The sequence below is a fragment of the Ruditapes philippinarum genome, unplaced genomic scaffold (assembly GCF_026571515.1).
Source record: "Ruditapes philippinarum isolate M1 unplaced genomic scaffold, ASM2657151v2 ctg791_1_1_1_1, whole genome shotgun sequence".
Lineage (NCBI taxonomy): Eukaryota > Metazoa > Mollusca > Bivalvia > Venerida > Veneridae > Ruditapes > Ruditapes philippinarum.
Genome location: NW_026861391.1, coordinates 264,922 through 281,609, shown reverse-complemented (window position 1 = coordinate 281,609; position 16,688 = coordinate 264,922). Strand labels below are relative to the sequence as shown.

General features: G+C 33.2%; 1 protein-coding gene across 3 annotated transcripts in view; it reads right to left on the bottom strand.

Moving 5' to 3' along the window:
- LOC132715469 (palmitoyltransferase ZDHHC8B-like) overlaps positions 1 to 14,706 on the bottom strand; it is a 37,100-nt gene extending 22,394 nt beyond the window's left edge. For 2 of the 3 annotated variants that reach the window (XR_009623688.1, XM_060698472.1), the window contains exons 1-3: positions 14,197 to 14,690; positions 10,922 to 11,040; positions 6,552 to 6,709 (exon numbers count right to left, since the gene is read on the bottom strand). Coding sequence is in view for 2 of the 3 variants with exons in the window: in XM_060698472.1 (XP_060554455.1) it covers positions 6,552 to 6,709; positions 10,922 to 11,040; positions 14,197 to 14,288 (369 nt within the window). In the remaining variant the exon portion in view is untranslated. Of the gene's footprint in view, positions 1 to 6,551; positions 6,710 to 10,921; positions 11,041 to 14,196 lie in introns of all 3 variants that reach the window. The other variant, XM_060698474.1, reaches the window with a different exon arrangement.
- Between the last annotated feature and the right edge of the window lie 1,982 nt (positions 14,707 to 16,688).

The following is a 16,688-nucleotide window of genomic DNA, read 5'->3' as shown; positions in this document are numbered from 1 at the left end:
TTTCATAATAACTAAATGGAATTATCAACTGAAATAAATTTCGTCGTATGTAAATTTTGCTTCTTTAGGAGCAACAAGTAAATAACTGCATACGGTACATAATGTGTTAAAAATGTAACAAATTCAAAAATTTTACAGAACTAAATTTCAACACTGGTACGATGACATCATGAAGAAGAATGCATGTTATGCTGCAAAACAAGTAAACAAGAGCTGTCCGTAAGACAGCGCGCTCGACTTTTTTATTGCTTGCCAATAAAAAAAGTTTTTGCAGTAAAAGGCAATACAAGAATCTCTGTATTTTTAAAGTGAACAATGGCCATGAGCATTAAGATATTTAGTGAAGAATTATTTTATTATGACATAATTTATGGTAAAGTGAACAAGTGGATAGGAATTAATTTTTTTAGATTTTTTAAGTTTTTTAGTGCTTGCCTATAATACAAAACATTGACAGTTAAGGGCCATAATTCAAATAAAATCTTTGACAGAATTACCTTCTCCTGGACATGTTTGGGAATCATGATTGTAAACAAGTATTCCAACTTTCAAATTAATATCTCAAACAGTTCAGTCAAAAAGTGGACTGGTACTAAAAACTTAACCAAGATTCTAAGTCGATAAAAGGCCTTAATTTTTAAAAAAAATCCTTGACAGAGTTACCTTCTCTTGCGTACAGATGGGGGTAATGATGTGAAATAGCATTAAAAGTTTCAAAGCAATATCTCAAAGGGTTAAGGCAATAAGTGGATTTTACCCATATTCAATGTATTTTCTAAGTCAAAAAGGGGCATAATTCTGTCAAAAACCTTGACAGAGTTATGTCCTCTTGTCTGTTGATGAAGGTCGTGATGGTAAACAAGTATGGTCAGTTTCAAAGCAATACCTCCAATGGTTTTGAAATAAAGTGAGGTGGTACAAAAAACTTAACCAAGCTCAATACACTTTCTAAGTCAACAAGAGCTGTCCGTAAGACAGCGCGCTCGACTTTTTTATTGCTTGCCAATAAAAAAAGTTTTTGCAGTAAAAGGCAATACAAGAATCTCTGTATTTTTAAAGTGAACTAGTTGTTTGATACCCTTGAATATTACAGCAATGTTTATATGACATAATTTATGGTAAAGTGAACAAGTGGATAGGAATGAATTTTTTTAGATTTTTTAAGTTTTTTAGTGCTTGCCTATAATACAAAACATTGACAGTTAAGGGCCATAATTCAAATAAAATCTTTGACAGAATTACCTTCTCCTGGACATGTTTGGGAATCATGATTGTAAACAAGTATTCCAACTTTCAAATTAATATCTCAAACAGTTCAGTCAAAAAGTGGACTGGTACTAAAAACTTAACCAAGATTCTAAGTCGATAAAAGGCCTTAATTTTTAAAACAAATCCTTGACAGAGTTACCTTCTCTTGCGTACAGATGGGGGTAATGATGTGAAATAGCATTAAAAGTTTCAAAGCAATATCTCAAAGGGTTAAGGCAATAAGTGGATTTTACCCATATTCAATGTATTTTCTAAGTCAAAAAGGGGCATAATTCTGTCAAAAACCTTGACAGAGTTATGTCCTCTTGTCTGTTGATGAAGGTCGTGATGGTAAACAAGTATGGTCAGTTTCAAAGCAATACCTCCAATGGTTTTGAAATAAAGTGAGGTGGTACAAAAAACTTAACCAAGCTCAATACACTTTCTAAGTCAAAAAAGGGCCATAATTCTGTCAAAAACCTTGACAGAGTTACGTACTCTTGTCTGTAATTGGAGGTTATGATGGTGAACAAGTATGGTAAGTTTCAAAGCCATACTTGTAATACTTATGAAATAAAGTGGGGTGGTACGAAAAACTTAACCAAGGTGTGACGCCAACGCCGACGCCGGGGCGAGTAGGATAGCTCCCCTTTTCATAGAAAAGTCGAGCTAAAAAAGGGCCATAATTCTGTCAAAAACCTTGACAGAGTTATGTACTCTTGTCTGTAGATGGAGGTTATGATGGTGAACAAGTATGGTAAGTTTCAAAGCCATACTTGTAATACTTCTGAAATAAAGTGGGGTGGTACGAAAAACTTAACCAAGGTGTGACGCCAACGCCGACGCCGACGCCGGGGCGAGTAGGATAGCTCCCCTTTTCATAGAAAAGTCGAGCTAAAAATGACTTAAAATCATTTAAAACTCATGAAATAAATTGTAGAAAATTTGTTTGTTTTCCATGTAAGATTGAAATATTTTTTACTCATGATCACCAGCTATTATATTTTCACTATGCCACTCGTGAAAATATTGCATCTGGTGTCCACTCAGTGAAATATATTTCAATCTTACATGTACGTGCAAAACAAACATATATCCTCTATATACTGTGTTTTAATTTAAGAAAATATATATACATGTATATTCAAAATGGATAAATAAAATGAAGCTTTGTCACAAATCCTGGGGGAAAAAAAACTCCACAAAATTATCTATTTTTATGAACTGATTTGTATCATTTTGTTGTAGGCAACAATCACAGAAATTTTTCAGAACTGATCTCATCAACTCTTATTTTACACAGAAGACATAATAAATATTCCTAAATTGCTTACGTTCATTTCCTTGTTACCCATTTAACTTGCCTATATACAGAGATGAGTGAGAGATGAGAGTCTAATGAACACAGACAAACTGCAATCAGTGAGACTTTCACTTTAAACATTGGTTTATCTCTCTGTAAATCTAATTAACTACTACATGATTCCAAGTCTAGTTTATTCAAGGCATATACAAAACAAAGTTGAATCTTTTAAAATGTAACCTGGAAAAGCAGTCTATATCTTAGCATTTTACTGTCCCCATGCTATAATTGTAGAATAAAACCTGTTCTGCATTGGATTTGTAATTGTACATTGTTACTGCAAGGGGTTTTGATATGATTTTTATACATAATTTCTACATTCATTACATATATATAGTGGAGTTTTTTTACTGCAATTTTAGCAAAAATTCCCTCTAAAACTTTAAAATTCCCTAATCTAAAACATGACAATTCCCTAACCTCCAGCTAAAGCATGAAAATTCCCTAACTTCATATCTTTTATTTATACCCCACTTTTTTTTGTTATGTATATTTTCCATAGGTCAAATTGGGAGTTATTCTTATTATAAATGCACGTGTACAACTAGACTAACAAGTTTGTATTGTTACATAAGTAACAGTATGTTTTACAGTAAAAATCTGGTCATATGGTCTATTTTCTTCAAAAATAAAGATGGCTGCCATTCTGCTCGAAATTTTACATGGTTTACTTTGAAAGGTCACGACCAGAGTGACTATGAGTATGAGCACCACAGACATTTGTTGTTTCATCATAGATTATAACAACTAAAGCCTTGGGTAAAAGAATTTTACCCTGGGATAATTTTTTAATGTTACATACAAATCTATGTATAATCTATATATTATTGCTCTTGAGGTGAAAAAAATGAAAAGCCATGTGACACTACATCAATTTTCTTGTCTAAAAATCTCTTCATTCAAAATGTCCAGGAAATTCCTTCACTTGGCTGCAGATAGAAAAGATCTCTCCCTAATTAATCTGGGGACAACAAACTTTATACTTTTGTGCACAATACAGGGAACATATCTTTATTGAGATAATAAGACATAGTTTTAATTGCCTTGCTGCAGACAAGACAACATTTTTCAATAAAACTATCATACATTTTACAGTCACATTCTCCTATACTCTACTGCACTGATCATTAAATTATATAAAAAATACACATCTTTTATTGACCAGACAAATGACCATCCTTTTATAGTAAATTTTCTGGCAAACATACCTAGGACAATTTGAAACTTTTCCTTACATCTGTATAGTAACATATTTTTACTTTTACTTTAACAATAGAACAATTATAGTTTGTGGTTTCTAACAAATGATTTCTTCTCTATTAATATACAGTGTTTTTTTCTCTACTTTGGGAATATTGCCGGTACCAGACTGATTGGGAAAAATTGCATTATTTTGACTTACATTGGGATTTTTTTAATGCATTTTTTCAGCTACAAATAAGATGAGTCATCATGAATAAAGATAGCTAACAGCTTCCATTGTCCAGGTAGAACTATTGAGTGGTGATTTATATGAATATGTTGGATTTAAATGATTTCAGAGAAATCAGTTGGGCTTGTGGAATTTTGGACAGCCATTTTGGGAATTTAAACATTGGAAATTGGGAATTTTAATGTCTATTTTCTATTGGGAACAGTACCGTATTAGGGTAGTAGTTATATAAAGAAAAACTAGAAATGTGTCATCATGCCACGGATGCCCCCGCATGCAGCCAAAATTTCAGATGGTGCATTAATTTTTTTTCATTTTAAGTTAAGTTTGTCTAAAATCATTGAACCACAACCAAATTCAAACTTAAACTGCTTATTCCTAAGATGTATCTATATTATTTTCAAAGTGAAAGGGACATAACTCTGCCAAAAAATCATCAAACCATGACCAAATTCCAACTTGACCTGGCCATTCCTTTGACATATCTATATGTCAAATTTAAGTTGAATATGTAACACTGTTGGGTAGATAATGAACAGAAACTGTAAATTTCATATTATTTTCAAAGTGAAAGGGGCATTACTCTGCCAAAAATCATTGAACCATGACCAAATTCGAACTTGGCCTGGGCATTCCAAAAACATATCCATATGTCAAATTTGAGTTGAATGTGTTGTACCATTGGGGAGATAATAAACGGAAACTGAAAATTTCCTATTACTTTCAAAGTGAAAGGGGCATAACTCTGCCAAAAATCATTGAACCATGACCAAATTTGAACTTGACCTGCGCATTCCTTTGACGCATCCGTATGTGAGTTGAATGTGTTGTACCTTTGGGGAGATAATGAACAGAAACTGAAAATTTCATATTATTTTCAAAGTAAAAGGGGCATAACTCTGCCAAAAATCATCAAACCATGACCAAATTCGAACTTGACCTGTATTTTCTCATGACATATCCATATGTCAAGTTTGAGTTGAATGTGTTGTACCGTTAGGGAGATAATGAACGGAAACTGAAAATTTCATATTATTCAAAGTAAAAGGGGCATAACTCTGCCAAAAATCATCGAAGCATGACCAAATTCGAACTTGACCTGTATTTTCTCATGACATATCCATATGTCAAGTTTGAGTTGAATGTGTTGTACCGTTGGGGAGATAATGAACGGAAACTGATATTTCATATTATTTTCAAAGTAAAAGGGGCATAACTCTGCCAAAAATCATCGAACCATGACCAAATTCGAACTTGACCTGTATTTTCTCATGACATATCCATGTGTCAAGTTTGAGTTGAATGTGTTGTACCGTTGGGGAGATAATGAACGGAAACTGATATTTCATATTATTTTCAAAGTAAAAGGGGCATAACTCTGCCAAAAATCATCGAACCATGACCAAATTCGAACTTGACCTGTATTTTCTCATGATATATCCATATGTTAAATTTGAGTTGAATGTGTGCAACCGTTCTTAAGATAATGAACGGAAACTGATGATGACGGAATGACAGAATGACGGAAGGACGGAAGGACGGAAAGGACGGAAGGACGGAAGGATGGAAGGACGGAAGGACGGAATGACGGAACAGGGTAACACTATATGCCCCTGCCATTACATGGCGGGGGCATAAAAACACTGATATTTAAAATGTAATAAAATGTCAGTTTCAAACTGTATCAAAACTAATCTGTAAGACTAAGCATAAGTATAAAACTGCAACAAATCTAATCTGCAAATGTAAGCATTTGTGTAAAACTGCAGTAAATTATAGGTCCTCAGGGGCAGAGTAGAGTAAAAATTGTATTTATACCAATCTATGTACTAATTACTTAGTTCTAAGCATTTATGATTTACATATATCATCACAACTATAAGAAAGACTTAAATGTATTAACTGATTATCAGACATAAGCGGGCATGAGTACAGCATTATCAACCTTTGGTAAGCTAGCTGGAAAATATGAAAGAAGCAAAAGCCCCTCACATCATTCATTCAATATGAGCAAAGACTCAACCTATTGCATTAAAAGGCACTGAAACTAGTGGCTGAAAGCCCTTTAGGAGTAGGAATTTCTCAACGAAGGAATAATTGTTTTTTGCCCACAAGCCCAAACATAACCAATCTTCAATTCATTCTGGAAACAGTTAATATTTATGTACTACACAAACTTTTCTATCTCCAAAATTTCGAGGGGTTAAACCCCTCTTTTTCAAGGAGTTTCTGTTTATTTCTATAAATCACATAATTATTTCCTGTATATATATAACATTGTGTAAGATAAGACATGTAAGAAGATAAATATGTGATTTATAAAAATAAACAGAAACTCCTTCAAAAAGAGGGGTTTAACCCCTCGAAATAAACCCTCGAAACGTTGGAGATAGAAAAGTTTGTGTAGTAGATAATTATCACCAATCTTATAATCAAAGTTTTCCTGGTTAACAAAAATAACACATATAACAATTAATTAAAACTACATAAATTAATTATAAATGTTACCTCTATACATGTGTTACAAACACTACAGTGTGAGCATCTAGGAGGTCTATAAAACTGGCAGGTTGTGCACCATTTCATTCTCACTGTAATCCCTTTAATCTCCACATTCTTATATAGAGGTGCCCGAAAATCATCATCCTTAACCTCATCCTCATGGGCTGTCATACAAAATTAAACTGAATATTAACTCACTAAACAAATGTAACTATAATTGTATTTTTATAATACTACAAGCTTGTAACGTCGCTTTTCATAGGATAATCCTGAGGTTTATATAGGTTTATATAATACTGCACGTTTGTATCGTCACTTTCCATTGGATAATCTTGACGTTTATACAAATGTATATAGTTTTATATACATGGCTGCTGTCAACTACCTAAGAAATCTCATTTTTTTCTCTAAATAAGAATGTTTACTGCATTATAAATTCATTATAAATATTCCTGACAGGTTATATGACCATATATAAACAGTTGTTTGCAATATAACCCTCGCCTAGCGGCTCAGGTTATATTTCCAAACAGCCATTTATATAGGCCATATAACCACATAATTTTATCCAATGAAATGATTATTCTGAAACAAGAGGGCCATGATGGCCCTGAGGTCGCTCACCTGTATATAGGCCCCCCACCCCCGGGCCAATTTTTACCCAAGGGCTTTTATTTGTTTATTTGAACAGACTTGGTAGACACCCATAAGAAGATATTTCATGCTAAACATCTAAGTTCTAGCTCATTGGCTTTTTTAAAAGAAGATTTTTAAAGTTTTTACTATACACATATAGTTAAAAACAATGTCACCCCTGGGGCAGGGCCAGTTTTGACCCCCGGGCGTTTATTTTAACAAACTTTGTAGAAATTTACTTAAAGATGTTTCATGCTTAATATCTAAACTCTAGCTATTTGGGTTTTTCCAAAGAAGATTTTTAAGTTTTTGCTATACACATATAAGGAAAATCAATGACCACCCCCCCGGGCGGGGCCAGTTTTGACCCCAGGGCTTTTATTTGAACATACTTGGTAGACACCCATTAGAACATGTTTCATGCTAAATATCTTAGCTCTAGCTCTTTGAGTTCTTTAAAAGAAGATTTTTTAAGTTTTTACTATATGCATATAGGGAAAATCAATGACCCCCTGGGGCGGTGCCAATTTTGACCCCAGGGCTTTTATTTGAACAAACTTGGTAGACACTCATTAGAAAATGTTTCATGCTAAATATCTTAGCTCTAGCTCTTTGGGTTCTTTAAAAGAAGATTTTTTAAGTTTTTACCATATGCATATAGGGAAAATCAATGACCCCCTGGGGCAGGGTCAATTTTGACGCCAGGGCTTTAATTTGAACAAACTTGGTAGACATTCACTAGAAGATGTTTCATGCCAAATATCTAAGCTCTAGCTCTTATGGTTCTTTAAAAGAAGATTTTTTAAGTTTTTACCATATGCATATAGGGAAAATCAATGACTCCCGGGGCGGGGCCAATTTTGACCCCAGGGCTTTTATTTGAACAAACTTGGTAGACATTCACTAGAAGATGTTTCATGCTTAATATCTTAGCTCTAGCTCTTTGGGTTCTTAAAAAGAAATTTTTTTAAGTTTTTACTATATGCATATAGGGAAAATCTATGACCCCCTGGGGCGGGGTCAATTTTGACCCCAGGGCTTTTATTTGAACAAACTTGGTAGACATTCACTAGAAGATGTTTCATGCCAAATATCTAAGCTCTAGCTCATATGGTTCTTTAAAAGAAGATTTTTTAAGTTTTTACTATATGTATTTAGGGAAAATCAATGACCCCCGGGGCGGGGCCAATTTTGACCCAAGGGCTTTAATTTGAACAAACTTGGTAGACACTCACTAGAAGATGTTTCATGCTTAATATCTTAGCTCTAGCTCTTTGGGTTCTTTAAAAGTAGATTTTTTAAGTTTTTTATTATATGCATATAGGGAAAATCAATGACCCCCTGGGTCGGGGCCAATTTTGACCCTAGGGCTTTTATTTGAACAAACTTGGTAGACATTCACTAGAAGATGTTTCATGCCAAATATCTAAGCTCTAGCTCTTACGGTTCTTTAAAAGAAGATTTTTTAAGTTTTTACCATATGCATATAGGGAAAATCAATGACCCCCAGGGGCGGGGCCAATTTTGACCCCAGGGCTTTTATTTGAACAAACTTGGTAGACACTCACTAGAAGATGTTTCATGCCAAATATCTAAGCTTTAGCTCTTATGGTTTTTTAAAAGAAGATATTTAAAGTTTTTTTCTTTTGGTTGCCATGGCAACCAGAGTTCTGCATGGAATTAAATTCTTTGAACAATTTTTAAAGATGACCACCAAAGGAACATTCCTGTGAAGTTTGGATGAAATTGGCCTAGTGGTTTATGAGGAGATGTCATTTAAAGCAAAAGTTTACGGACGGACGGACGGACGACGGACGGACGACGGACGGACGGACGCCGGACGAAAAGCGATCACAAAAGCTCACCCTGTCACTTTGTGACAGGTGAGCTAAAAACAGGGTGAGGGAATGAGCTAAAAAAAATTGTACTCTGGTTACTGGTCCAGACCTGCTAGAAATCAGTTGTTACACAAATCTCAGATAAATATTTTCAGTCCTGTCATGTCAAAAAAACCTCAGAGGAGTCATTTTAACACATCAACAAAATGATACAGAAATATCAAGTATTACTTTGCGGTAAGTTCTTTGCTACCCCGTAAAAGAACATGGGTCTGAGCTTTAAGTAGAGACTCACTGGACACAGATACATCTATATTTGTAACTAGAAATGTGTCATCATGCCACGGATGCCCCCGCATGCAGCCAAAATTTCAGATGTTATTATATTTAGTTCCAAATTTGTTTGCACAAATTATTGTTTTCATTTTAAGTTCAAAGCCCTTAAAACTTTTCAATGTTAACACAAACCATTTTCATACAATGTTCAAGGCACTGAAATTATTCAGTCTTATCCTTTTGAAAATAGCATATTTCATATTTGTAGCCAAAATAATGGCTACATACATTTCCACAAAAGTATGAGTGCTGAAACTGAAAGTTCAAAATTTTTCCAATATTCAAGAAAGATAAGTTTGTCCAAAATCATTGAACCACGACCAAATTCAAACTTAAACTGCCTATTCCTAAGATGTATCTATATTATTTTCAAAGTGAAAGGGACATAACTCTGCCAAAAAATCATCGAACCATGACCAAATTCCAACTTGACCTGCCCATTCCTTTGACATATCCATATGTCAAATTTGAGTTGAATATGTAATACTGTTGGGTAGATAATGAACAGAAACTGTAAATTTCATATTTTTTTCAAAGTGAAAAGGGCATTACTCTGCCAAAAATTATTGAACCATGACCAAATTCGAACTTGACCTGGGCATTCCTAAAAAAATATCCATATGTCAAATTTGAGTTGAATGTGTTGTACTGTTGGGGAGATAATAAACAGAAACTGAAAATTTCATATTATTTTCAAAGTAAAAGGGGCATAACTCTGCCAAAAATCATCGAACCATGACCAAATTCAAACTTGACCTGTATTTTCTCATGACATATCCATATGTCAAATTTGAGTTGAATGTGTTGTACCGTTGGGGAGATAATGAACGGAAACTGAAAATTTCATATTATTTTCAAAGTAAAAGGGGCATAACTCTGCCAAAAATCATCGAACCATGAACAAATTCGAACTTGACATGAATTTTCTCATGACATATCCATATGTCAAGTTTGAGTTGAATGTGTTGTACAGTTGGGGGAATAATGAACGGAAACTGAAAATTTCATATTATTTTCAAAGTAAAAAGGGCATAACTCTGCCAAAAATCGTTGAACCATGACCAAATTCGAACTTGACCTGTATTTTCTCATGACATATCCATATATCAAATTTGAGTTGAATGTGTTGTACCGTTGGGGAGATAATGAACGGAAACTGAAAATTTCATATTATTTTTAAAGTAAAAGGGGCATAACTCTGCCAAAAATCATCGAACCATGACCAAATTCGAACTTGACCTGTATTTTCTCATGACATATCCATATGTCAAATTTGAGTTGAATATGTGCAACCGTTATTAAGATAATGAACGGAAACTGATGATGACGGAATGACAGAATGACGGAATGACGGAAGGACGGAATGACGGAAGGACGGAATGACGGAAGGACGGAATGACGGAAGGACGGAAGGACGGAACAGGGTAACACTATATGCCCCGGCCATTACATGGCGGGGGCATAAAAATTGTTAATACTTGAGATTGATCAATTTTCTTCACATTATCAATTTAAAATATAAATTTTTGAAAACTCAGATTTCACAAGATTCAGTAAATGACCTACCTTTTGGATATATTCCTGGATCCATAAAAGTAGCAAGCCCAAAGTTGGCTATTACAAATAATGTGAGAAGACCAACATATATAGGCAATCCTATGGTGATTGTCAGCAGATAGGGGAACCTGAAATATGAATAAACTTATATACCGTACTGTCTGAACCCCGTTATTCAACAACCCTTTTTCAAATTGAAATACCGGACATTATCCTTATTAGATAGATAGTCCTGTTTTTATCTCTTTCCAAATTGTTATAAATACAAAATTTATGCAGTATTCGAATATAGTCCAAGCACGATAAACAGAACTATTTTTGTTTATCATAAATTTTGTTAAAATATATAAGATTTGATAATATCTGTCATATGTTGCTGTTTGAACCAAATATCTGTCCTGCAGGGGACACGTCCATTGGGGCTCCCCAGAGACAGATAAGGCTAGGTTTATGATTCAAACTGCAAACATATGTCAGATATTTTTTCTTGCATATTGTACCATATTTCATTATATTTAAAACTCTTAACCTTAATAATTATTAATAATATATAATATAACAATTTTCCATTAAAATCTTATGTCATTACACCTGTAACTATTTATTTTTTTACAAGTTCAGCATATGAAATTACAACTTCATTCATAAGATTAAAATTATCCAAAGTGTGCTATTGTTATTAATGTACAGCACGCAACTCATCTGGCACCCCTGATACCAAATAAAATTTCCGGCATGGGTAAAACTAACAGAAATTGAAAAGCCAGTCTGATAGGCAAGAATGAGGAATAAATGAGATCAAAATACCTTGATTAAAAAGTAACAAATAAATTAATCAAATCAAAAACACATGATGTTTCGTACAAAAAGAAGGGAAATTAAGAAAGAAAAAAAATTTGTTTCAAAGCCTGTTACCCTTGGAATTGCCATTCAGTAGGTTCCTTCTGAACTTAGCCCTCTACCTCTATCTATTGTGACATTTATTACTTACTTTTACAATAATCAGTCAAATGCTCAATCAATAGGACATTATTTAATTTACCTTTATGGTATTAAGATGGACTGTTCACTGTTCAGTACTATAAATAAATATGAAGAAACTTCTGTTTATCGTGCTTAGTTTATACCTTCTTTTTTCCAAAGTTAAATTTCAATCCTGATTATAAAATTATGAAAGAATTCACACTTATTATCCAAAGTCAGGCTAATTGATGCTGATCCACTACAATAATATGACAGTCACACTATTACACGATTTTCATTAATTATACCTCTATAGTATTAGTTATACAAAGGTAGCAACTCCTATGCCCTTCCAGAGCTTTGATTCTACCCAAGTTTACATTCACTGTCATAACTAAGCTCATTCAATATATTTTTAAAAACTTGGTCTCTATCAATAGAGTATTGATATACGTATGCAATGAAATCTTCCATATTAAGCAGTGTAAAGTATTTTGTTTTATTATATATGAACACCGAAACAGCCAGTTACATGAAATATGACAAGATCTGATTCACGTTTGTAACCATAGAAATTTCTATGACTGAATTGCTAAAACTTAGTAAAAGGAGACAATGTTGTGTAAGAAATACCATTGCATCTATAAAAACTAAACTGGAAGGACGAGGGAGTTGCTAACCTTGCATAACTAATAATATACAGTGTATAGAGGTATAACAGAAATTGTGTAATAGTGTTATGAATACTTATGTGGAAATTGACTTTAAATCATATTTTTGGGGGTTGTAACAGGGACCGGAGGAAATGGTGAGGGCGTAGGGGTAGGGGATAATATCAAATCAAATCGTCTTATCCCTGTGCGACTGGTTACAATTTTAACTTGCCCATGGATAATTAAACTTGTCCCAGGTTCCAGGCAAGAGGGTTATTTCGATGGGTAAAGGGTCAACTTGGCCCTATACCAACTCGGCACGGGTCAACTCGGCACAGGTGAACTCGGCACTCTATTAAAAACCTATTAGGATATAGATTGTTTAGTTTATAAATTATATAAATTTTAAGGAGTAAATTACTATAAAAGTATTCAGAGTTCGATCACTAAGTAACAAACAGCAATTGAAAAAGTTGGCTGTGAATACATATGTACGTATTGTTTGAAATTATCTTTGTAAAGAGGAGATATCAAGACAATATATGTTAAATATTGATCCATTAATAGTTTTTAGATTGAATTTTCATGACAATAAATGTAAAATTTTGTATTTAACACTGTTTGTTCTTTAATACGACCAATGCTGTTCGAACGATATTTTTTACCAAAAAAACTATCTGAAGTAGGCAAAACATGCATATGAAATGTTAATTCTTCCTTTCTCTACAAATTCACATACAAATTGGTACTTATATCAATAAATCTTTTCAATATCATTGAGTCTGTTACTGTGAAAATGTTAAACAATGAAAGTTGTGATGAAAACATATAAAAGTAATCATTACCAGTAATATATAATTATGGGCTGAGCTGACTAGGGGACCAAGTACGTTTTAGGGCCGAACAGACTCGTGGGCCTAATAAGTTTTAGGGACGAGCTGAACCTGATTCGTTTCGATGACTGTTAAAACTGATTTTAGGTGTTATTGATATTTTCTGTTTTGATGTAAAAAATCAAAAAACCTTGATAAGAGCAAGCTCGACAAGCCTGCTAGCAAAGTGAGCTTTACGGTAAAGTGAGTACCTGCTAGATAGTGATGGTTTTGAAAACTTTTGTCCGAAGTAATGTATTGACACATCGCAACTTTTCGAATAACAAGATAACGATAAAAGCCGAGGTATTCTGATTGAAAATGGAAGTGACGTCTGGTGTCCTGCGCACTTATGTATGGGAACTATAATAGGACAGGGAACCAGAATAAACGGAAGCAGTGCATAAAATACCGAATGACAATTTTTTAAAACGGAAAAAGTAAAATAAAAATAAATGCTCATTTTATACTATTTCACGGTAAAAGAAAATCGCTTTGAGGCTTTGCCTTTTTCATATTAATTTTAAGAAAAATATCACAATGATAAATATAAAATGTCATAAATAACTTTCTTTTGACTTCATCCATATCTAATTATTTGGACTGGGTAATTTTTTACAGAAATTCAAGTATGACAACTGGTGCATGTTGATCAGAATTCTGAAGCACTGATTGATCATAACTAATTACCTTCTTATGAATACATGTACTAATTATAATCACACGAATAATTGTATCTCTTATAATTTCTCCCCACCCACCTGTAAAATGAAAATAAAAAAAAGTTGATGCTTACACAAATGCTATAAATGTCCCACTTGTTCCCAACAAAATGGACCACGCACATACTGCAGGAATAATTCGCGTTGAACACTCACAATTTGACATGATTGTTAAGATGATATTGACTGCTAATAGCGATAAATGTGACCTATAATCATGTTTCGGCGTATTTTATTTTTTCTCCATCCATGGACCGAATAACACACACTTTAATATTTACTAAAAAATGTAGTCCATTTTAAAATAAGTTGAAAAATAACCACACATAAAATAGCGTAAATTTAACAAAATATTCAATAAAAGTGAAGATTTTTGTAATATTATTTCAACTTAAAATGAATAAAAGAATATTTCTATCCATACATGATTTGCGGAAGAATATTTCATAAATGTAAATACGGACATGCGCATTAAATAATTTTTTGGGTACTGACTAAAATGCTGAAAATTTAGCGTGATGGTATACTTTGCAGATAGATCTGTGGACTTTAAGATAAGATAAGATAATTATGATAATCATATTTATAAGTAGGTTACAATAAAAACGTAATAACACTAGCTATATAAGCTATTTTCCAATATAACAGACTATCTTTTAACATGCAAACACACAACCTTTATAAAATTATAAAAAATAGATTAAGAGGATCAATGTTCGTCTATGATGAATACATTACATTGTAGCACAACACTATCATTCTAGGTAAAATAATAATAGATTACAAGCAAATATCACACTGCCAGTAATTATCACAGTATTATACAACATACTAGAATTTCATTTTATAACGCTTACGTACGGATTATGGATGTATTATTTGCTCCAAATGTAACAAATCTGACCTAAATAGAATAACGAACTTCCAAAAATGAACCGCCAGAATTATTTTAAATAAACCCGCAAAAACCAATTCTCTTGAAATGTGTTGAAGTCTAAAATAAATATTTTTTCCCTCTAAATGTACATGTATATACTTTTCTGCAATTATGGTATATATAAAGCGATGGATAGATTGACCTATAATACCGTTATATCAGAATAAAACATAATTACTTACTAAGATCAACAAAGAGAAAAGACATTATGCAAACACGACCTAAAACAAAATATTTGAAAAACACTTAATTATTATTCTAGTATGGAGTTATTGAACACTATTCCTTTAGAAATAAGAAATCCATATCAAGTCTAATAAATTGTTTAAATCAAATTTACACATTTATTATTATCTAAAGACGAATTATAGACAATATACATGTATGCCTATACTATAATATAATACTATCATCTATGTCTTTCTTTTTAGTTGGTTAAGATGTATTGGATGTTGTAATCTTTATTATTGCTTGTAATATGTCCATTGTTATGTTTATTGAAGGCCTCGTTGAAAATTAGATTTTTCATTATATGTGAACACATCATCTCTAATGCTTTGATGTATTGTCTTAATAAGCTACCTTCTGTAAATAAAGAATTTATCATTATGTACACTTATCCTAATAAACAGAATCAAAACAAAAGGAAAGTGAGGAATCAGTCATATCAGTACTAAGTAGCCCAAGGACCAACATGCTGCTTGAGCATATATAAGTCACATACTCAACCATGAAAATATGAATATGAAATAACGTGCACATTTACATCACATCAGAAATAAAATTTGAAATGTTTGTGTGGCAGTCCCTCATCTTGAGCTTGCCTAAAAGTGAGATAAGATCGTGAGAAATTAAATAAATAAATAAGATAAAAATAGATAAATTAATATGTAATTAAAATTTGGGCAATAAAATGGTTTAAAAGCTGTTTTCCCCATAACAAAATATTGGAAAACTTATCAGCAACTACCACACACTTAAATGACATTGCAGAAGGCTAGATATCACAGCAGGAGCTATGTACAGTCTCAAATCTCACCCCCGCCATCAACAACGGATGCCACCGGGGTCAATCCCTAGCTACGCCCAACCACATCCAAGACGATAATGAAAGATAATGATTTGGAGTGTCCCTGATACCGTCATAACATTTGAGGAATGGTTGTACATGCATACCTGCTCCGCTCCAAATGCCCACTAAAGGGGTTGGAACCTAGTTCCTCCTGTTTATATACATACCAGCTGTAAGCACATAATAAGCACATAAGAAGCACATAAAAATAATATAAAACAAAAAATAAAGGCCATATACAGCGTTTCTTTATGGCAGACAAAGCCAAAATAAGTAGCTACATTAAGCATAAACTTAATACATGCATACAAGCAGTAACTATTTAAAGACAAGGCACACAGAACAATACAAAAACAGGCACACATAGACCATTTGCATTTGAAAACCACTCAAGGTCAGAATAAGTCTCCTGAATTGGCCACAATCAGTTTCTGTTCTTAGCTAATTCGGGGGAGGGTGTGCTTTTCCAGACCTGGGTGGCTTCGTGACGGAAGCTTTATCTGTGTTTACCATTGGAACTTATAGTGTATTGGTATTTATAAAAGTGTAATAAGATA